At 35.6% G+C, this 20525-nt stretch overlaps 1 protein-coding gene across 5 annotated transcripts in view; it reads left to right on the forward strand.

Moving 5' to 3' along the window:
* The window catches only part of FANCM (FA complementation group M), a 65122-nt gene that overhangs the window by 14942 nt on the left and 29655 nt on the right, over positions 1-20525 (forward strand). For all 5 annotated transcript variants that reach the window (XM_022570653.2, XM_089907659.1, XM_022570654.2 and 2 more), the window contains 7 exons: positions 588-713; positions 1225-1311; positions 6990-7174; positions 13436-13642; positions 15150-15363; positions 18932-19089; positions 20200-20355. In XM_022570653.2, the coding sequence (XP_022426361.2) occupies positions 588-713; positions 1225-1311; positions 6990-7174; positions 13436-13642; positions 15150-15363; positions 18932-19089; positions 20200-20355 (1133 nt within the window). The remainder of the gene's footprint in view (positions 1-587; positions 714-1224; positions 1312-6989; positions 7175-13435; positions 13643-15149; positions 15364-18931; positions 19090-20199; positions 20356-20525) is intronic.

Below are 20525 nucleotides of genomic sequence, written 5' to 3' on the forward strand. Positions count from 1 at the left end.
TATGTATTGAGCCGTTTGGATTACTTAAGGTGCTTTATTTTAAAAAGCAGTGAAGGGGACTTCCTTGTGTGTCCAGTGGATTTCCTTGGTGGTCCTCCCCAATGCAGGGGGCCCGGGTTTGATCCCTGGTCAGGGAACTAGATCCCACATGCTGCAACTAAGACCCAGCACAGCTTAATAAATAAATAAATAAAATAAAAAGCAGTGAAATAGTTATGTAACAAATTCTTTCTTTCTTTCTTTTTTCTTCCTTCCTTCCTTCCCTCCTTCCTTCCTTTCTTTTTCTTCTTCTTCTTCTTCTTCTTTTTCTTAAACTATGGACATGTATTTCTCACAGTTCTGGAGGCTGGGAAGTCCAAGATTAAGGTGCCAGCCCATGTTTCTTTGCTTTTGATAAATTGCTGGAAGAAAAGAAGCCATTCATTAATACATATGTGAATGTGGAACTGGAAAAAGTTGCTGGTTTTTATTTTTAAATTTGAAAAACTTGCATTCATTGCTATAGTTTAATTTCTTTTAAATAAATGATACATTTGATTAGTTTTGCTATTAAATTTATTGGAAAAATATTTTCTTAATTTCTGAAGGAATGACTCGGGCAAAAAAAGAACTTAGCCGAAATGAGGACTTCATGAAACTCTATAATTATCTAGAGTGCATGTTTGCACATACACGTAGTACTTCAGCAAGTGGCATTTCTGCTATCAAAAAAGGTCTGGTTTTTCTTTTAAATTTTTGTATTGTTTCCTCTTTATCAAGGTTAATTTTAAAATTATGCTCCATTGATCCACATGTCTATTTATATCTACTTATATTTCTGTAGCAATAGACCTGTTAAATGCTAAAAGATCTTATTCTTCAACTTAGGATAAATGTATATTCAAGCAGTTCATAAACTTTAAATATATAATAGAAGTTAGTAGTAGTTGTTACTGGTAGTGAAAATTCTCAGAACTACCAAAAACTAATTTATAGCTTAACTAAATGTGAATTTTTCCCTTCTCTTTGCTGCTGATTCTCATTTGGAGTCTTTCTCAGAATGAAATTTTCATAAAAATTCAGTTTATTTTACAGTAAGGTTTGTGTGCTACCCAGATGCTACTTACTGTTTAAATAAAAAGAAATAAGTTTTAACGAATCCATTTGAAAGGGTAATTAAAATACATTAATGTAATCGAATATGGAAAAATACAGAAAAATTTTTTGTGTTTTGTCTTTTTACAGGAGATGAAGATAAAACGTTCTGCTATAGTCATCCAAAATTAAAGAAATTAGAAGAAATTGTAGTTGAACACTTCAAGTCATGGAATGGTAGGTCGTATTTAATAGACTCAAGGCAAGGCAAAGTTATTGAGAAAGCTAAAACTCTGACTCATTAGTTTGTGCTAACATTTCTTATGGAGAAGATGAGCTTTTAATTATTCTGGATAATGAATATAAAAAAGCTCTGAGAAATTTTGGGAGTGTAGGCACTAGGGGAATGGTGGAAATGTTAAGAATAGGGTATTATGTGAAAAAGAAAAGTCAACCTGGGGCAGTATAAGGGAAGCAGATAATAAAACAATGTATAATATAATGATAGGGAAAAGTAAGCTAGGTGAGAAAATAGAGAGTCATGAAGGAGGCTATTTTATATATGGTTTTAGAGCAGACCTCTTTGTAGGGTGATGTTTGAGCTGTTACCTGATGGAAGTAAGGGAGCAAGCCTTGTGGATTTCTGTAGGAGGATCATTCCTGGCAGAGAGAATAGCAGATTCAAAGGCCCTGAAGCAGTAGGGTGCTTGGTAAGATTAAGGATCAGTAAACAAACCAATTTGGCTGGAGTAGTGTAATGAGGATGAGTGGTGTAGGCAGAGGTTGGAGAGACAGCCAGGGGCCAGGTCATGTAGGGTTTGTAGGCCATGTCAGGACTTTGGATTTTATTCTGTGCATGCTTGTGATTTGTGAAACTATTACAGAGGCATTCGGAGCAGCAGAGTGACGTGATCTGACTTATATTTTTAAAAGATCACTCTCGTAGACGTTGGCCAATTAGGAGGCTATTGTAATAGTCTAAGATGATAACAGATGATGATAGTTTATACCAAGATAGTAGTACCAAGCAGCAAGGTGGTTCTGAGAAGTGGTTATAGATTCTAGATATATTTTGAAGTTGGAGCCAACAGTGTTTATTAATGGATTGGACATAGAGTATGAGAAAAAAGATCATTACAAGTGTGTGTGTGTGTGTGTGTGTGTGTGTGTTTGCAGATGACTGTATGAACAAAGAGAAAACTAACAACATGGAGAAGAAAGAGCAAATGTATTAGGATGCTTTTGAGACATCTAAGTTGAGATGTGTAGGCATTGGATAAGTGAATCTGGGTCTCAGAAGAATGGTCTGGGATATTTTTATCTATTTACATATATATAAATAAATTTTAGAGTTATCAGCATAAAGGCAATATTAAAAGTTTCAAGAATGGATGTGATCATATCACCAGGAATACAGTTTAGGGACAGAGGGCCGGGAATTAGTACTGCAGAATACCAACATTTAGAGTTCAGATGGGAAAATGCCACAAAGAAGATTGAGAAAGAAACCAGGCAAGTGAATTATCAGAGATGCTGAGGGAAGAGATATTTCAATAGGAAGGAGTGGATTGTGTTAAATACTACTGAGAGGTGTGGTCAGATGAACTAAAAAGCATCCACTGAGTTTGGTAATACAGAGTTATTGATGACTTTGGTAGAGCAGCTTTAATGGAATGAAAATAGAAAGGCAGGCTGCGGCCTGTTGAAGGAGATAGGCTTTGCACTGAAAGTAGCTATTGATCTGCAGTTGGTCAGATGTAGAGTCTTGATGCTATGCTGATTCAAAGGAGGTTTATCTGGAATAATTTTCCTTGCAACAGCAGCTGCTTCTTTTTCCTTATGTATTATACATTAACTTTATTAAGTCATTTAATTCATAAGGTTGTTATGAAGACTAAATGAGTTCATAATATAAAATGCTTAGTGTAGTCTCTGGCACACACATGATGATTAACATAATATAAATCATGTTTAAGAAAGAAGGATTATCAGAAATAAATGAAAAAGAAATGAAGGAAACAATAGCAAAGATCAATAAAACTAAAAGCTGGTTCTTTGAGAAGATAAACAAAATAGATAAACCACTAGCCAGACTCATCAAGAAAAAAAGGGAGAAGACTCAAATCAATAGAATTAGAAATGAAAAAGGAGAAGTAACAACTGACACTGCAGAAATACAAAAGATCATGAGAGATTACTACAAGCAACTCTATGCCAATAAAATGGACAATCTGGAAGAAATGGACAAATTCTTAGAAATGCACAACCTGCCAAGACTGAATCAGGAAGAAATAGAAAATATGAACAGACCAATCACAAGCACTGAAGTTGAAACTGTGATTAAAAATCTTCCAACAAACAAAAGCCCAGGACCAGATGGCTTCACAGGTGAATTCTATCAAACATTTAGAGAAGAGCTAACACCTATCCTTCTCAAACTCTTCCAAAATATAGCAGAGGGAGGAACACTCCCAAATTCCTTCTACGAGGCCACCATCACCTTGATACCAAAACCAGACAAGGATGTCACAAAGAAAGAAAACTACAGGCCAATATCACTGATGAACATAGATGCAAAAATTCTCAACAAAATACTAGCAAACAGAATCCAACAGCACATTAAAAGGATCATACACCATGATCAAGTTGGGTTTATTCCAGGAACGCAAGGATTCTTCAATATACGCAAATCTGTCAGTGTGATAAACCATATTAACAAATTGAAGGAGAAAAACCATATGATCATCTCAATAGATGCAGAGAAAGCTTTTCACAAAATTCAACACCCATTTATGGTAAAAACCCTGCAGAAAGTAGGCATAGAGGGAACTTTCCTCAACATAATAAAGGCCATATATGACAAGCCCACAGCAAACATCCTCCTCAATGGTGAAAAACTGAAAGCATTTCCACTAAGATCAGGAACAAGACAAGGTTGCCCACTCTCACCACTCTTATTCAACATAGTTTTGGAAGTTTTAGCCACAGCAATCAGAGAAGAAAAGGAAATAAAAGGAATCCAAATCGGAAAAGAAGAAGTACAGCTGTCACTGTTTGCAGATGACATGATACTATACATAGAGAATCCTAAAGATGCTACCAGAAAACTACTAGAGCTAATCAATGAATTTGGTAAAGTAGCAGGATACAAAATTAATGCACAGAAATCTCTGGCATTCCTATATACTAATGATGAAAAATCTGAAAGTGAAATCAAGAAAACACTCCCATTTACCATTGCAACAAAAAGAATAAAATATCTAGGAATAAACCTACCTAAGGAGACAAAAGACCTGTATGCAGAAAATTATAAGACACTGATGAAAGAAATTAAAGATGATACAAATAGATGGAGAGATATACCATGTTCTTGGATTGGAAGAATCAACATTGTGAAAATGACTCTACTACCCAAAGCAATCTATAGATTCAATGCAATCCCTATCAAACTACCACTGGCATTTTTCACAGAACTAGAACAAAAAATTTTGCAATTTGTATGGAAACACAAAAGACCCCGAATAGCCAAAGCACTCTTGAGAACGAAAAAAGGAGCTGGAGGAATCAGGCTCCCTGACTTCAGACTATACTACAGAGCTACAGTAATCAAGACAGTATGGTACTGGCACAAAAACAGAAAGATAGATCAATGGAACAGGATAGAAAGCCCAGAGATAAACCCACACACATATGGACGCCTTATCTTTGATAAAGGTGGCAGGAATGCACAGTGGAGAAAGGACAGCCTCTTCAATAAGTGGTGCTGGGAAAACTGGACAGGTACATGTAAAAGTATGAGATTAGATCTCTCCCTAACACCATACACAAAAATAAGCTCAAAATGGATTAAAGACCTAAATGTAAGGCCAGAAACTATCAAACTCTTAGAGGAAAACATAGGCAGAACACTCTATGACATAAATCACAGCAAGATCCTTTTTGACCCACCTCCTAGAGTAATGGAAATAAAAACAAAAATAAACAAATGGGACCTAATGAAACTTCAAAGCTTTTGCACAGCAAAGGAAACCATAAACAAGACCAAAAGACAACCCTCAGAATGGGAGAAAATATTTGCAAATGAAGCAACTGACAAAGGATTAATCTCCAAAATTTACAAGCAGCTCATACAGCTCAATAACAAAAAAACAAACAACCCAATCCAAAAATGGGCAGAATACCTAAATAGACATTTCTCCAAAGAAGATATACAGTCTGCCAACAAACACATGAAAGAATGCTCAACATCATTAATCATTAGAGAAATGCAAATGAAAACTACAATGAGATATCATCTCACACCAGTCAGAATGGCCATCATCAAAAAATCTAGAAACAATAAGTGCTGGAGAGGGTGTGGAGAAAAGGGAACACTCTTGCACTGCTGGTGGGAATGTGAATTGGTTCAGCCACTATGGAGAACAGTATGGAGGTTCCTTAAAAAACTACAAATAGAACTACCATATGACCCAGCAATCCCACTACTGGGCGTATACCCTGAGAAAACCATAATTCAAAAAGAGTCATGTACCAAAATGTTCATTGCAGCTCTATTTACAATAGCCAGGAGATGGAAACAACCTAAGTTTCCATCATCGGATGAATGGATAAAGAAGATGTGGCACATATATACAATGGAATATTACTCAGCCATAAAAAGAAAAGAAATTGAGTTATTTGTAGTGAGGTGGATGGACCTAGAGTCTGTCATACAGAGTGAAGTAAGTCAGAAAGAGAGAGACAAATACCGTATGCTAACACATATATATGGAATTTAAGAAAGAAAAAATGTCTGAAGAACCTAGGGGTAAGACAGGAATAAAGACGCAGACCTACTGGAGAACGGACTTGAGGATATGGGGAGGGGGAAGGGTCAGCTGTGACAGGGCGAGAGAGAGTCATGGACATATACACACTAACAAACGTAGTAAGGTAGACAGCTAGTGGGAAGCAGCCGCATCGCACAGGGAGATCAGCTTGGTGCTTTGTGACCACCTGGAGGGGTGGGATAGGGAGGGTGGGAGGGAGGGAGACGCAAGAGGGAAGAGTTGTGGGAACATATGTATATGTATAACTGATTCACTTTGTTATAAAGCAGAAACTAACACACCATTGTAAAGCAATTATACCCCAATAAAGATGTTAAAAAAAAAAAAAGGAAGGATTGTCAAAGACCCATGCAAGGTTAAAAAACAAAAGAAAGCAAACAACAAAAAACTCCATACAACTTTCAATTATTAACCAATTGCTATATGCAAGTCTACATACTTTATATTTACTGTTTCATTTAATCATCACCTCAATCCATTTTAGATATTAAGAAACTAAAGTTTAAAGAGATTAAATGACTACCATGGTCACACATCACCCAGAGACTAAGTGGTCCAGCCTCAAAATCATGTTTTTATTTATGCATTCTACTCCTCCCAAGCACAGAGACACTGGGAGCAGCTGTGTGATTGACTGTTGGGTATATTCTGCAGTTTCCTTGGAGAATTTGAACATATCAATAATTTGGAGACAGAATACCATGGCCTGGATTAAGACAGTGCCTTTAGTGAGCAGAAAGGAAAGGGAAGATATACAAAATCAGTGAGAGCTCTGCAGTCCTGTGCTTCTGATTTAGAAGGTAAAGGGGAATAACAGGCATCATGCATGAATTGAAGGACTGGTCAAAAGGTAATTTTTATTTGGTTTAGGTTTTTATTTTATGACAGCCAATGAGAGATAAGGAGCCAGGTTTATTAAGATTACTAGAAAAGGTAGGCGGAAAACCAGCAAAGATTTAAGATGCCTTAAATTATTTTTTGAAAGAATTGTCACTCACTAGTATATAGTTTCAGGTTTGTCTTTTGAATTAGTTCTCATCTAAATGCTTTTATAAAAGTTGTAATTAAAGTATTTTTGTTATATAGCTCAAAAGACATCTGACAAGAAATGTGACGAGACCAGAGTTATGATCTTCTCTTCATTTCGAGATAGTGTTCAAGAAATTGCAGAAATGCTTTTACAGCATCAGCCAATTATTAGAGTAATGACTTTTGTTGGCCATGCCTCAGGGAAAAGCATGAAGGGTTTTACCCAGAAGGAGCAACTGGAGGTAATTATTTTTGGAAATGATGAATATAAAAATAAAATTGATTAGCTTTGCACTTACGCCTTTTTTTGTTTTAACTCACTGGTCAGTTGGCTACATCTTAAAGATAATTTTGTAGTAAATGTATAAATAAAACTAGGCATATTTTGAAAGACCAAAAAAAGTGGGTTTTTTTGGATTTTGAAAAATTTTTAAAAAGTATAATGGTTAAACAGAAAGGCTCTGGATTCATATTATGTAGGTTGGAATCCTGGTTCTTCCACTTATAAGTTTCTTTACTTCCTGTGCCTCAGTTTTCCTTATCTGTAAACATACCCTGTAGAGCTATTGTAAGCATTAAGTGAAATCGTACTGTAGAGCCTTCAAGAAGTGTTTACTATTTATTTATCTTAAGTCACTTTAGTTATTTATTCCAAACAAATAATAAGCTTACACTTTCTTCTGTTATCTAAAAATCTTAACTTAAAAATATGGTCAGAGGAAACCATGGTGGCATTTAAGGTGGCTGTATGCTCTGAATATTCGTCATAAATTTTTGAGTGCTATGATGTTTTGGGGGATATTTTAGACTATAGATTTTTTCTTTTTTTTTTTTTGTGGTACGTGGGCCTCTCACTGTTGTGGCCTCTCCCGTTGCGGAGCACAGGCTCCGGACACGCAGGCCCATCGGCCATGGCTCACGGGCCTAGCCTCTCCGCGGCATGTGGGATCTTCCCGGACTGGGGCACGAACCCGTGTCCCCTGCATTGGCAGGCAGACTCTCAACCACTGCGCCACCAGGGAAGCCCTAGACTATATATAGATTTTTATAAACTGTATACAGGTTTTTTCAGGTTAGCTATAGGTCTACACTTGAGTAGGTATGTCTTTAATGTCTAATTCATTTTGAAAGATCCTTTCTTGATTCTGTCAACATTAATAGATGAGGACGCCTATTATTAAATACTTCTTATACCAGTCCCCACTGTACTCAAAAGAGTCTGTTTAAGCAAACTGGATCTGGTGGAGAGAGTCTAGGAGGTTTTCCTGAGTCTGAATGTAACACTTTTCCCTATCTCGAGTCTAATAAGTACTCTAAAGGGTTCAGGCATCTAGTGGATGATTATTACTAACGTTAATAATCACGTTAGTGATTAGTAATATCTGTGTGAAAAATGAAGTGAATTTCTACCTAGGAGGTCAAGCATTTTGAAATACCCATAGTCCCCAACCTGGTCTCTGGCCAACTTCATTATTACCCAGAGTCATATTTCCTGGGTTTGTCAGGTACCATAAGAAACCTTATAGATTTTATTCACTTTGTCTTTTATTCACTTTTATCAATAATATTTTTATGTAGGCCAGGGTAACAATCCTTTTTATTACTCCTATACATAATTGCTTTCATAACAGCAGTTTTATTCTGAAATAAGCTTTCAAGCAGATAGTTGTAATTGAATTATTCATTTATCTAGAAACAAGTGATGAAGTCACAGAGGAAGTTGGGGGCCAGATTCTTTAGGACCTTACATTTCCATTTTAATGACTTTGGCTTTTACTCTGAATAAAGTGAGAAGAAGACCTTGGAGAATTTGGAGCAGAGGAGGGTCATGTCCTGATTGATATTTTAAAAGAATCACACTGGCTGCTGTCTTAAGAATAAACTATAGGGGCTAAGGGTGGAAATAGGAAGACCAATTGGAAGACTTACTAGAATAATTCAAGCTAAAGATGATGGTGGCCTGGACTAGGGTGGTAGCAGGTTGTGAGAAATGATTGGATTCTGGATATATTTTGAAGGTCAAGCTGACAGGACTTATTGACAAATTAGAGTGGGTTATGAGATAAAGGAGTGTGAAGGCTGACTCCAAGGTTTTTGGCCTGAGCAACTGAAAAGAGTGGCTATTAACTAAGGTGGATAAGACTGCAGGAAAGGCAGGTTTTGTAGAGAATATTAGCTTGGTTTTGGACAAATTAACTTTGGCATGCCTATGAGATTAGTGGTTTTCAAACTGTCAAAACTGATGGAGGACCAGTTTATTTCCATTCAATACATCACAGACAGATACCTTTGAACATTACAACAAAAATGAATTACTAGAAAAATAAGCTTAATGAAAAACAAAGTTCACGTCTAAATTTTTTTTTAGAGTCAACAGATGGGGAATACTCTGTCAAGTTTCTAAACTCTTACTCTTAGTTTTTGTAGTCTTGTCAGCTGGTAGTAAACAGTTTGTGAACCAATACCGGCACCAGTAATAAATACTTCATGGATTGTACTTTGAGTTACACTGTTTTAAACATCAAGTAGCGATGTTAAGTAAACAATTGAATATATGTCTTGACTTCATGGGTTCATGGAAATATATATTTGGGAATCATCATCATGTAGATGAGACTGGATTGAATGAAGACATAGAAGATGTCCAAAGACTGAGTCCTGGGGAATCAGAATAAGTGGCTAGTGAAATGGGAGAAAGACCAGGAGAGTGTGGTATCTCCTGGAGGAGGAAGTGATTAAATGTATAAATGCTGCTGGTGGGTCATATAAGATGATAACTGGGAATTGACTATTGGAATAAGAGAGGAGAAGGCAAATGACCTTGAAAAGAACATTTTCAGTGGAATGGTGGGACAAGCCACCACTGAGAAGAGCTGGAGATAGCAAGTATACAAGTCTTTCAAGGATTATTACTAAAAGGAGCACAGAGATGGAAGTAGTTTTTTGTTTGTTTTATGTTGAGATACATAATAGTATGCTTATATGCTGATAGGAATGACCAGTTGAGAAAGAAAAATTGATGACAGAGCAGAGAGAAGAGTATTGCTGGAATGATCTTTGAGTAGCTAAGGGAAAAGGATGGGGTCTAGTATAAAACTATGGGGGGTGACCTCAGTTAAGAACACGGATAGTTTGTCCAAAACAATAGGAGGGGAAGGTAAACTATGCAGGCACAGGTAGAGGTGGGTATGTAGATGTGGCAGTGATACCTTGCGGAAAGTCTTTTTTTTTTTTGCGGTATGCGGGCCTCTCACCGCTGTGGCCTCTCCCGTTGCGGAGCGCAGGCTCCGGAAGCGCAGGCTCAGCGGCCATGGCTCACGGGCCCAGCCGCTCCGCGACATGTGGGATCTTCCCAGACCGGGGCACGAACCTGTGTCCCCTGCATCGGCAGGTGGGCTCTCAACCACTGCGCCACCAGGGAAGCCCGGAAAGTCTTTTTTGATTGCTCAGTTTTTGTCATGTGACCAACTGAGAGTGAGGATGGGGAGGAAATGTTGGAAGTTTGATGAGAGAGGAGTGAGGAGGAGAATGGGGAGACTGAATGGATTAGGGAAATATAAGATTATTTTCAGATAGCACTAAGGGCTCACTCAAGGTGAGATATTATGAGTTTAAAGTGTAACCAGTCAGTATGGTTGGTGTTTTCCTTCAGCCACATTCAACTGTGTAAATACAGACCCAGTGGAAAGTGGGATATAATCAGTGTTGCAGTTTAGTTAGGAATATTGGAGGAGAGAGAAGTAAGGGAGTGGGTTGTAAGCTAGAGTGTAGTGTAAACAGCAAAAAAATGGTAGGATCAGTAGATTATAAGAAGTCCTGGTGGAAATTACTTAATCACTTATTCCTTTCTTTGATTAAACAACTTCTGGTTCATATTTATTTTTCAAACTCTAGGGAAATTAATCAATCCTAGGCAAATAAATAACAAGTTAGCTTGTACCTGCTACTAAAAAGAAAGTTCTTTGAAATCCTTTATTAATCTATTAATTATTTATATTAAAGAATAATTTTTTTTACAACTCTAGCTCTGGGCTTTTTTTTGATCAGGACAAAAAGGACATCTGTTTTAAGTTACATACAGGTAATGTTAGGTCAGTCTTTCCTTGGCTTAATGTCATTACAGATTACAAAGGGAAATGAATTATTCTTAACTTTTAATTATGATCACTGGTTCTCCCTGTATTCTGTTTTTCCATATTGAAGGAAAACTCTTTGACTAGTGTTACTGGAAAGGTTTCTAAGAGGATTTAACATGATAAATTTATATTTATTATCCTACTTTTAAAGTGGTTGTTTTAAACAAAAGAACTAGCTTAAGGATTAAGATAATAGCTTTTTAGAGTCAGAGAGACCTAGGTTTAAATGCTGATGATTATTATTACTTATAGAATAGTAGAATGCTTGAGCTTGAAACGACTTTATGGTCTTTTGTCATGGGTCCATAGCTATTTCTATACTTTTTTTTTTTTTTTCTTTGTGGTACGCGGGCCTCTCACTGTTGTGGCCTCTCCCGATGCGGAGCACAGCCTCTGGAAGCTCAGGCTCAGCGGCCGTGGCTCATGGGCCCAGCCGCTCCGCGGCATGTGGGATCTTCCCGGACCGGGGCACGAAGCCGTGTCCCCTGCATCGGCAGGCGGACTCTCAACCACTACGCCACCAGGGAAGCCCTATTTCTATATTTTGATAGAGTTCATATTTCCTTTTTGTGTATACTCCCCTAATATTTTCTCCTGAAATTTACTTTTTAGATATGAGGTCTGATAACTGTCCTTCATACTAGTCATTTTGTTCAGGCATTCTTACATTTTAATAGGCATTTATAAAGGTATTAGTCAAAAGTATGACTGATTCCTCTGGAATACCATCATTTAATTTTTGTTTCTATTCTCTATCTATTGACCATGATCTTATTTAATTACCACCGCTACTACTATTCCACCATCCATAAACCTGCAACATTTATGTGTGTGTATATATGTGTGTGTGTGTGTATGTAAATGAGGAAACTGAGGCTCAGAGCAGTTGAGAACTAAGTTTATAAGGCTTAAGGAAACTTCAAAATATTTGTTGACTTTTTCATTAACTCATTGTCATGCTAATGTAGTTTCATTAACTTGATCAGAGAGAAATCCTGGTGAAGGGGAGAAAAAAATTTTTTCCTCTACCCTTACGAGTTCTTAGCTGAGACCTCTGTAATAAAAGATTAACAAGAGAAAAACAAACAGAAGCTTATTAACATGTATACCTCATGTATGCATAGGAGATACTGAGGGAAAAATGAGTAACTCCCTGAAGTGGCTTAGAATACAGATTTAAATATCATCTTATGGGGAAAGAGAAGGGGGGTGCACAGGGGAGAGTAAATGATTTTTAGGGAAGATGAATGGAGCCCTAAAAGAAAAGATGGGAGGTATGATAGTTTGTGATAAAGTTTGTCTGGGTGTAGTGTGGACTTTCAGTGTCTTGTTGAGTCAATTTTCCCTGGTTGTGAAACTCCTGGGGAGGGGATTTATGACAATTGAGTTCCTTCTGGAGGATCTGCTTTTAGACAGATAAGGGGAGTTCAGAGAAAGCCTCTCCCCGCATTTGCTGTTTTTCGAGTGCCTATAGCTCAAAATAATCAATATACTAAAGCAGCATAGGTTGGGGCAGCATGTTCTAAACTCCTACAGTCATATTTTGGGGTGGCATATTCTGCTACCCTTCACTGGAATGACAGTATAAAAGGTAAAACATGAATTCTATTTTTTTAATTAAAATTTTTTTTATTGAAGTATAGTTGATTTACAATGTTGTGTTAATTGCTGTACAGCAAGGTGATTCAGTTATATATATATATATATATGCATTCCTTTTTTATATATTCTTTTCCATTATGATTTATCCTAGGATACTGAATATAGTTCTCTGTGCTGTACAGTAGGACCTTGTTGTTGATCCATTCTACATATAAAAGCTTACATCTGCTAACCCCAACCTCCCACTCCATCCCTCCCCCAGCCCCCTCCCCCTTGGCAACCACCAGTCTGTTCTCTATGTCCATGATTCTGTTTCTATTTAAAATATGAATTCTAGAAGTAATAAAACAATCTTACTTTAACAATAGTTTAATTATTAAACATACTATTATTGTTAAATTTACTAACAATAAATTTAGGTCTAGGACATGATAAATAACAGTAATTGCTCTGGGCCACTTATCTGCTTTAGACCCCTTTTAGTGATGCTAAAAATAGTATCTGTGGTTTCTCATTCATGTGTAAATTGTTAGCAAAACCTTTTGGAATCATAACCGTTATTAAAGCAAAGAAATTGGGACTGCCCTTTGCATTTTACCACAATGTCTTTTGGCTTATATTGCCATTTGCCGCTTCTTTTCCTATTCGATAGTACTTTGGGTGCTGATTTTGAATCTGATTTCAGGGACAAATGGAAAAAGTATGTTTTGATCTACAACTCTCTTATACTTGCATCTAGTTATTTTTAAATCATTTTAATTTTAGGTAGTGAAACAATTTCGTAGTGGTGGTTACAATACATTGGTTTCTACTTGTGTTGGTGAAGAAGGTTTGGATATAGGAGAAGTTGATCTTATAATATGTTTTGATGCCCAGAAGAGCCCAATTCGTCTTGTGCAACGAATGGGTAGAACTGGCCGCAAACGTCAAGGCAGGATTGTTGTTATCCTTGCTGAAGGACGAGAAGAACGGGTAAGTAGACATGTGGAAACGTAATTTGACAATCGAAATTTGAGAAACAGAGCCTAAAGACAAGTATCAATCTGTTAACAAAGTCCAAACAATCTGTAGGTAATTGTGATTGATTTCTGTTTTCCTTTGTATTAGATTCTGCCTGTTCTTTTCTTGTAATTAGGAGAATTTTTGACTGGATTCAGTCTTAATATTTTTATCTATATAAAGAAACACATTTTTGTACTTCAGTATTAATTTAGAGACACACAGATACAAAAATCAATATGTATTACTTTGTGTTACTATTTCCCTGTGCTTCTAAGGCCTGCTTTTTGTGTTTAGTTGTTTTTTGTTTTTTAACTACAGTGAGCTGAGAATGGTTTTATTTATATTTTAAAGAATTGCCTAAATCAATCAACCAACCAACCAACCGACAAGAATATGCACCAGGGATAATGGGTAGCCTGCAAAGCCTAAAATATTTACTTTCTGGCCCTTTATGGAAAAGTTTGCTGATGCCTATTCTAAGTGATAAGGGACTTGAATGATATTCATACTTTGTTGTAATCTTGGGTAACAGGTCTTCCTAAATATGATGTTGTATCAATACATAATATTATTTTGTGTATGTACACTAAAGTATTAACTAACTTTTGTAACTGAGTGGGACTATTTCTGTGTCTAAGTAAATAGTTTTACATTAAAGATTTTTTCATTAATTGTGATAGTTTTAAAAAATTGATTTAAAATGTTTTATAAACCCTTTAAAAATCATCCTGAAAAATGAATTTTTCCCCCCAGTACTTTTCATGTGATTATAGCATATTCTTATGTAACATCCAGTTTATCTATAAAATGATTCCAATAAATGAAATGTATGGCAGCTTTTAAAAGTCTATGTATTATCACTGAGTGGAATTGGATTCTAACTAATTGTATTACCTTGGCAACTCACTTGCCTTAAGTGAGTTGTTAGTTGTTAGTTTAGATATCAGGTGTTAGTTTTCTTATCTGTTAAGTAGTCATAATGGCCCACATTTGGTGAGTACCTACTCTGCTGGACAGTGTTGCAAATGTTTCAAATGCATTATTTTGTTTAAATACTGTCAACAACCCTGTAAGGGCAGTACTAGTGCTTTTCTTGTTGTATACAGTAAAGAAAATTGACACGTAGAGAGATGAAGTAAAAGCTGAAATAAGAGAATAGTATTTTTTTAAAAAGCAATTTACACTTATATATAAACATCAGCCTTAATCAAAAATAGCAAGATACTAAATAAAAGACAGATTTCCTTTGTACAATATAGTTACTAAGTGAAGCTTTTATAATAATTTTGAAATGATTTTCATCAAGAGTTAATTAAATAGGCTTCAAATTTAAGACAACAGATATTCCATTCTTCAAGTATTTAAGTGGATCAGAGTTTACTGTTTAGAATAAACTCAGACTAATATAATAACTACTTGTCATGGCTTGGTGATTATTATAGAAATAATGTGATTTGATGTTTATTTGTTTTTGCAGACTTATAATCAAAGTCAGTGTAACAAAAGAAGTATTTATAAAGCTATTTCAGGTAATAGGCAGGTCCTTCATTTTTACCAAGGAAGTCCACGAATGGTTCCTGATGGAATCAATCCACACTTACATAAGATGTTCATCACGCATGGTGTCTATGAACCAGACAAGCCTTCTCGGAACTTGCAGCGAAAGTCATCTATCTTTTCCTCTAGGAAGGGTAAATAAAATTTTTCACATTTGAGACATGCATTTGTCTTCCTGTTGTTCATTAGCAGGTCATATATTGATATTTTTCTTCTGTGAGAAACTCAGCATACATTCTAGGCTGTTATAGATGTTCACTTTGAGAAGGATAAGAGATGATTAATGTGGCAAAGGGAAGGAGACACTGGCAGTACAGAATGAAAGAAACTCAGTGTTGGGAAAATTAAAAATATCTTACCAGCCCAGAGAATCCTCTTTACAAATTGTGGAAAAGAAAGAAAATAGTTTTATTATTGAATAAGCATTAAGCCAATTACAGTGCGCATTTTAAGGAATCCACTGAGATAATACAAAGACAGAATGAAATTCTACCCTATTCATCCAAGCAGTCAGTCCTTTACATCATTTTCTTAAGATTAACAGTAACTTGTCCTCATATAAGAGGACAGCACCATTTGCTATATGTTCTTTCATAATTCATTCCAAATTCACCTGGTAATTGAGGTAGCCATTTGTGTTAGCTAGTTGCCTTTATCCAAAGAAATAATAAAACTTCTCTGTCTCTATGACAAATAGATAAGGACAACTCAGAGAAAGGTGCCAAGGCTAAACTCTGCAGGTGTATGGGAGATAGGGACACTATCTTCCTTGATGTTTACATTTCAAAGAGATGGCTCCTAGGTCCTTAAGAAAATCATTTCTGGTTGGAAAGCTGGCTAGAGGCTTGCTTTGCCTTTACAACGATTTGCATAAATATCAAAGGGTTAAATAAAGGATTTAGGAACATTAGGTATCTGGAATTGCTCCCAGAAAAAGGGAGGGGGAATTGTTTATTTCCATCTCTACAAAGGAAAAAATATTCTTTCTTTTTTTTAAAAAAAAAAAATTATTTATTTATTTATTTGGTTGCACAGAGTCTTAGTTGTGGCATGTGGGATCTTTCGTTGCAGCGTGAAGGCTTCTCTCTAGTTGTGGCATGCGGGCTCTAGAGCACACGGGCTCAGTAGTTGCGGTGTGCAGGCTTAGTTGCCCTGCGGCATGTGGGATCTTAGTTCCCCAACTAGGGATTGAACCCACATCCCCTGCATTGGAAGGCAGATTCTTAACCACTGGACCATCAGGGAAATTCCCCCCCCCCCGCTTTTTTTTCAATTTATTGTTACACCACATAGTGGTGAAATTAGACTAAGTTGTTGGTGATATTGAATCAGTAAGAAAAAAATACTTTGGTGCCAGGAAGCATAGTAATGAGAGTGCTAGCTCTCAGATTTTGGTGATATCAAGAAAATATCTGGAACTGTTAGCACTATAAAAATGAGAAACAAAAACTTTTAAAAAAATTTTATTTAATCTTTAAGGTAAGCTTTTAAAGAATCATAAAATCATGTAATTATATTCTAAGATTTGGAAGAAATCTTGGGGGTCATCTGGTCCAATTACTTACCAAGGTAGGGATGTTTTCTGTAGCATTCTTGTTAAATGTATATCCAGCCTCAACTTGAACATCTTTGTTAATGGAAATCGTATTCTTTTATGAGGGTTCATTCCATTGTTGAATAGTCCATATAGAAGAAGTCCCTATGTTGAAAAAAAAAATCTGGCTTTGTACCTTTTGCTCATTGATTTAGTTTTGGCTTTGCCAACTGAAAAAGAATGCACAATGTAAAAGTTGAGAATTATGTTTTATTTGGGGTATTACTGAGGACTGTAGCCCAGGAAGGCAGCCTCTCAGACAGCTCTGAGGGACTGGTCCAAAGAGGTATAGGAGGAGCCAGGATATATAGGAGTTTTTGCTGAAAAAGAACCCTAGTAGTTGAGCATCAAAAGATTACTGCTAATCACAAAAAACAGACGCCTCAAGTTAATGATTTTAGTGCTTTTTTATGTATGGGAAGATGCAAGAGTTTGGGCTCATTAAAATTATACCTTTGATATACATCTTAACTATCTGGGGCCAGTATCCTGTTTTTCTCCATGCTGAAACCCCCTTGGGGGCAGCTGCAGTGGCTGATGGCTTGATGGCCCCATCATCCTTTGTTTACTGAAATGGCAGGCGACTTTCTTTGCCAACAGCTTCTAGACACAAAGAGTGGATTTGATCTTTGGTTTACGTAGGTGGCAGTTCTTTATGTATTTGAAGACAGTACCTCTCAGATTTGTTCAACTGATTGTTCTACTGGTTTTCATTACCATGAAGTTTCAAAGTTCTTTCCCTCCTAGGCACCTGCTTTGGACTTACTCACTTAAATTTGTTAATGTTCTTTCCCTTAACTCAGAGCCATTAATCAGTGCTTTTTGGATATGCCTATTAAACCTAATGCAAATCCACTTAATAGGAATATACCTGTCATTTTACAAGACTTTGCTAAATTTTGGGTTAAAATGAAAAGATAGTATGTATTTTGAATTCTCTTGAATTTATTAAAAAACTTGATTAGGTTGGCATACATTTTTCTTAGTGATCATTTTATTTTTATAAATGTTAACCATATGTTTAATGATTGTTTATAAAATGTTACTAGGGATGGATGGTAAAAGTCTAGAACCTGTCCTTTTTTAAAAATTGAGATAATGTTAGCTCATGTTCATTTTTCTGTGCTTTTTTTCTTCCGTTTTCTCTGATTTTTCAAGTGTCAGTGATTCATCTTGCCAAGATAGTGTGTATGAATGTCATCTTCTATGTATTAGTATATAATTCATTTGGGCTTAGAGGCCTGAGTTTATTTAAAGTGACTAGGAGAATGGAATACCTTTCTACTTCAAAAGCCTTAGTGCCTCAGATTGCTAAATCTGAAAGGGACCTGAGAGATCACCTAGTTCAAACCCCTTATTTTATAAAAGCTTTCTATATAATATTTGGGACTAGCTAAGACAGAAGCTTCCTGATTCCTAATTCAGTAGTCTTTCTGATTTTTTTTTTTCTGCCCTCATCTGTATTGGGACCAGAGTTATAAGTTTGTATTTTTTATCCTTTCCATGTTGGTGATTGTTTTCCTTCATAAAGATTATGGAAATTAAAAAAAGGGTTAATTTATGATACATTTTTTAAGAAGTATATTATTATGTCATTTTTTAAAGCAGTAGGTCTTTCCTATCCCCTTTCAACCCCCCCCCGCCCCATTTAAGACTTTAGTCTTGGCATCTCCCCCACCCCCACACCAGTTTCAGATAACTTTTCCGATAATGTTATGCTAGAATCATGATACTAGTTTTCATCTGTGAGTTATCTGTTTCCTGCCAGGTCTTAGACAACAAAATGGAGAGAGTCCAAAGGAAACCAGGACTGAGAGCCTAGCTGCCTGGTGATGTTTTGCTAATAAAGTCATTACCAAAGGTTAGCTCTAGATGGAAGGGTGCACTAGTACTTTCAAAGAGGTGAGAGAAGTTTAGGAGATATGTAGAAGCAGGAAGTGATAACCAGAGTGTTTATATGAAGAACACTAATTTTAAGGTATAGAATCAGTGGTTTAGCAGAGATGAGTAGACAAAAACAGGTAGAGCGTTTGAGTTGATGTCATATATTTTGTGTTTGCCTGGCAGATTTTTTTAAACCTCTTTTCAATTATTTTTTAAACTTATAGGAATGAGGCAGAGTAATTCAAAGAATGATTGGTTCTTATCAGAAGAAGAATTTAAATTATGGAACAGACGATATAGATTAAGAGACACTGATGAAATTAAGGAAATAACATTGCCTCAAATTCAGTTTCTATCTTTACAGAATGAGGAGAACAGACCAGTAAGTTGAACATGTTTTCAGATGCTTTTTATAGCGACTGTGCAATAGCTTTGGAAGTAAAGAGAATGAATGTTCATGATCAGAATGTCAACTTATGTAAAAATTAAGAATGTAAGCAGTGTAAAAAAGAATATTAAAGTCTAATTTGGTAAAACTACTAATTTTCTTGTATTCCTTATTGTATATATATTTTTACATGACTGTAATATATTTACATAAGTTCTGACTTTTCTTATTACTTTCTGCATATGAACATGTCTGTGTAGGTGTAATTTATATGATTGTTATGTTGCTCTGCAATATACCATAATTTGGCTCTTTCCCTGTCATGTTTTAGAATTATTTTCAGTATATTACTAATATAAAATTAGGCTGTCATGAGCATCTTTGTACAAACTTGTTTTCAATTTTTGTTTTGAAATTACAGTAAAACTTTAAATTGGATCTTAGACTTATTTTGTTTACTATGAACAAATTATTGATGAACTTAATGAAAGTCAAGAGAATTGAGCAAAGGTTACATATGAACCTAGAGAACTAGAAAAACAACCTCAAGGAAGATTCCTTTGGGAAGATTTATAGGGCTAGAAATATATGGCTCTTGAGAATTTGTATTTTATTCACTAACAGGGAAAGTGAGAAATGGCAGTAGGCATGAAGAATTGGGATCAGTATCACTGAGAGATTATGACTGCCTCTTTATTAGATTATAGAATATAAATCTAGCATAATAGTAATTTTGAAGCCACACATTTTCTTAAATATTTGCTCTTAACATGGGACTATATAAACAGGAATATGGCGAACTAGTAACTCATATAACATTTATTTATTTGTGTATTTCATTTTTAATGACATTTATTGTTTTCTTTCTAATTTTAAAAGCAATACATGTAACAGTTATTTTAAAAATGTGTTTAAAAGGACATCTTTGTACTTTATAAAATTATTTTCTTTTTTCTCCTGAGATTTTAGTTGAAAATACCTAAATTTAGTATAAAATACCTAAAATTATTTATGGTAGGCTATCTGTATATTAAGTATTTTTTTAATCAGTGTGTGAAATCTGAGTATGTGTGTTTTTATTATGTTAAATTATCATTAATCAAGACTCAAGAACCAACCACTGGAATTCATCAACTCTCTCTCTCTGAATGGAGACTGTGGCAGGATCATCCTTTACCTACATATCAAGTCAACCATTCAGATCGATGTCGCCATTTCGTAAACATTATGCAAATGATAGAAGGAATGAGACATGAAGAGGTAGGGTTCTACTGTAACTTTCTCTTGCTTGTATGCCAGTGAAACTAGAATACTTAATCTTTATTCTTCTTAATTTGAAGTCTTTATTATAAGAAACAAGTATTTATTATAAATAATCATAGCTAGACTATTTTTGTTTTTTCTATATAGCTTCTTGTGATCTCAGTGAG

This window comes from Delphinapterus leucas, chromosome 2 (genome assembly GCF_059928025.1).
Source record: "Delphinapterus leucas isolate spDelLeu-1000000601 "Yukka" chromosome 2, BTC_Dleu_Yukka2, whole genome shotgun sequence".
Taxonomy (NCBI): Eukaryota; Metazoa; Chordata; class Mammalia; order Artiodactyla; family Monodontidae; genus Delphinapterus; species Delphinapterus leucas.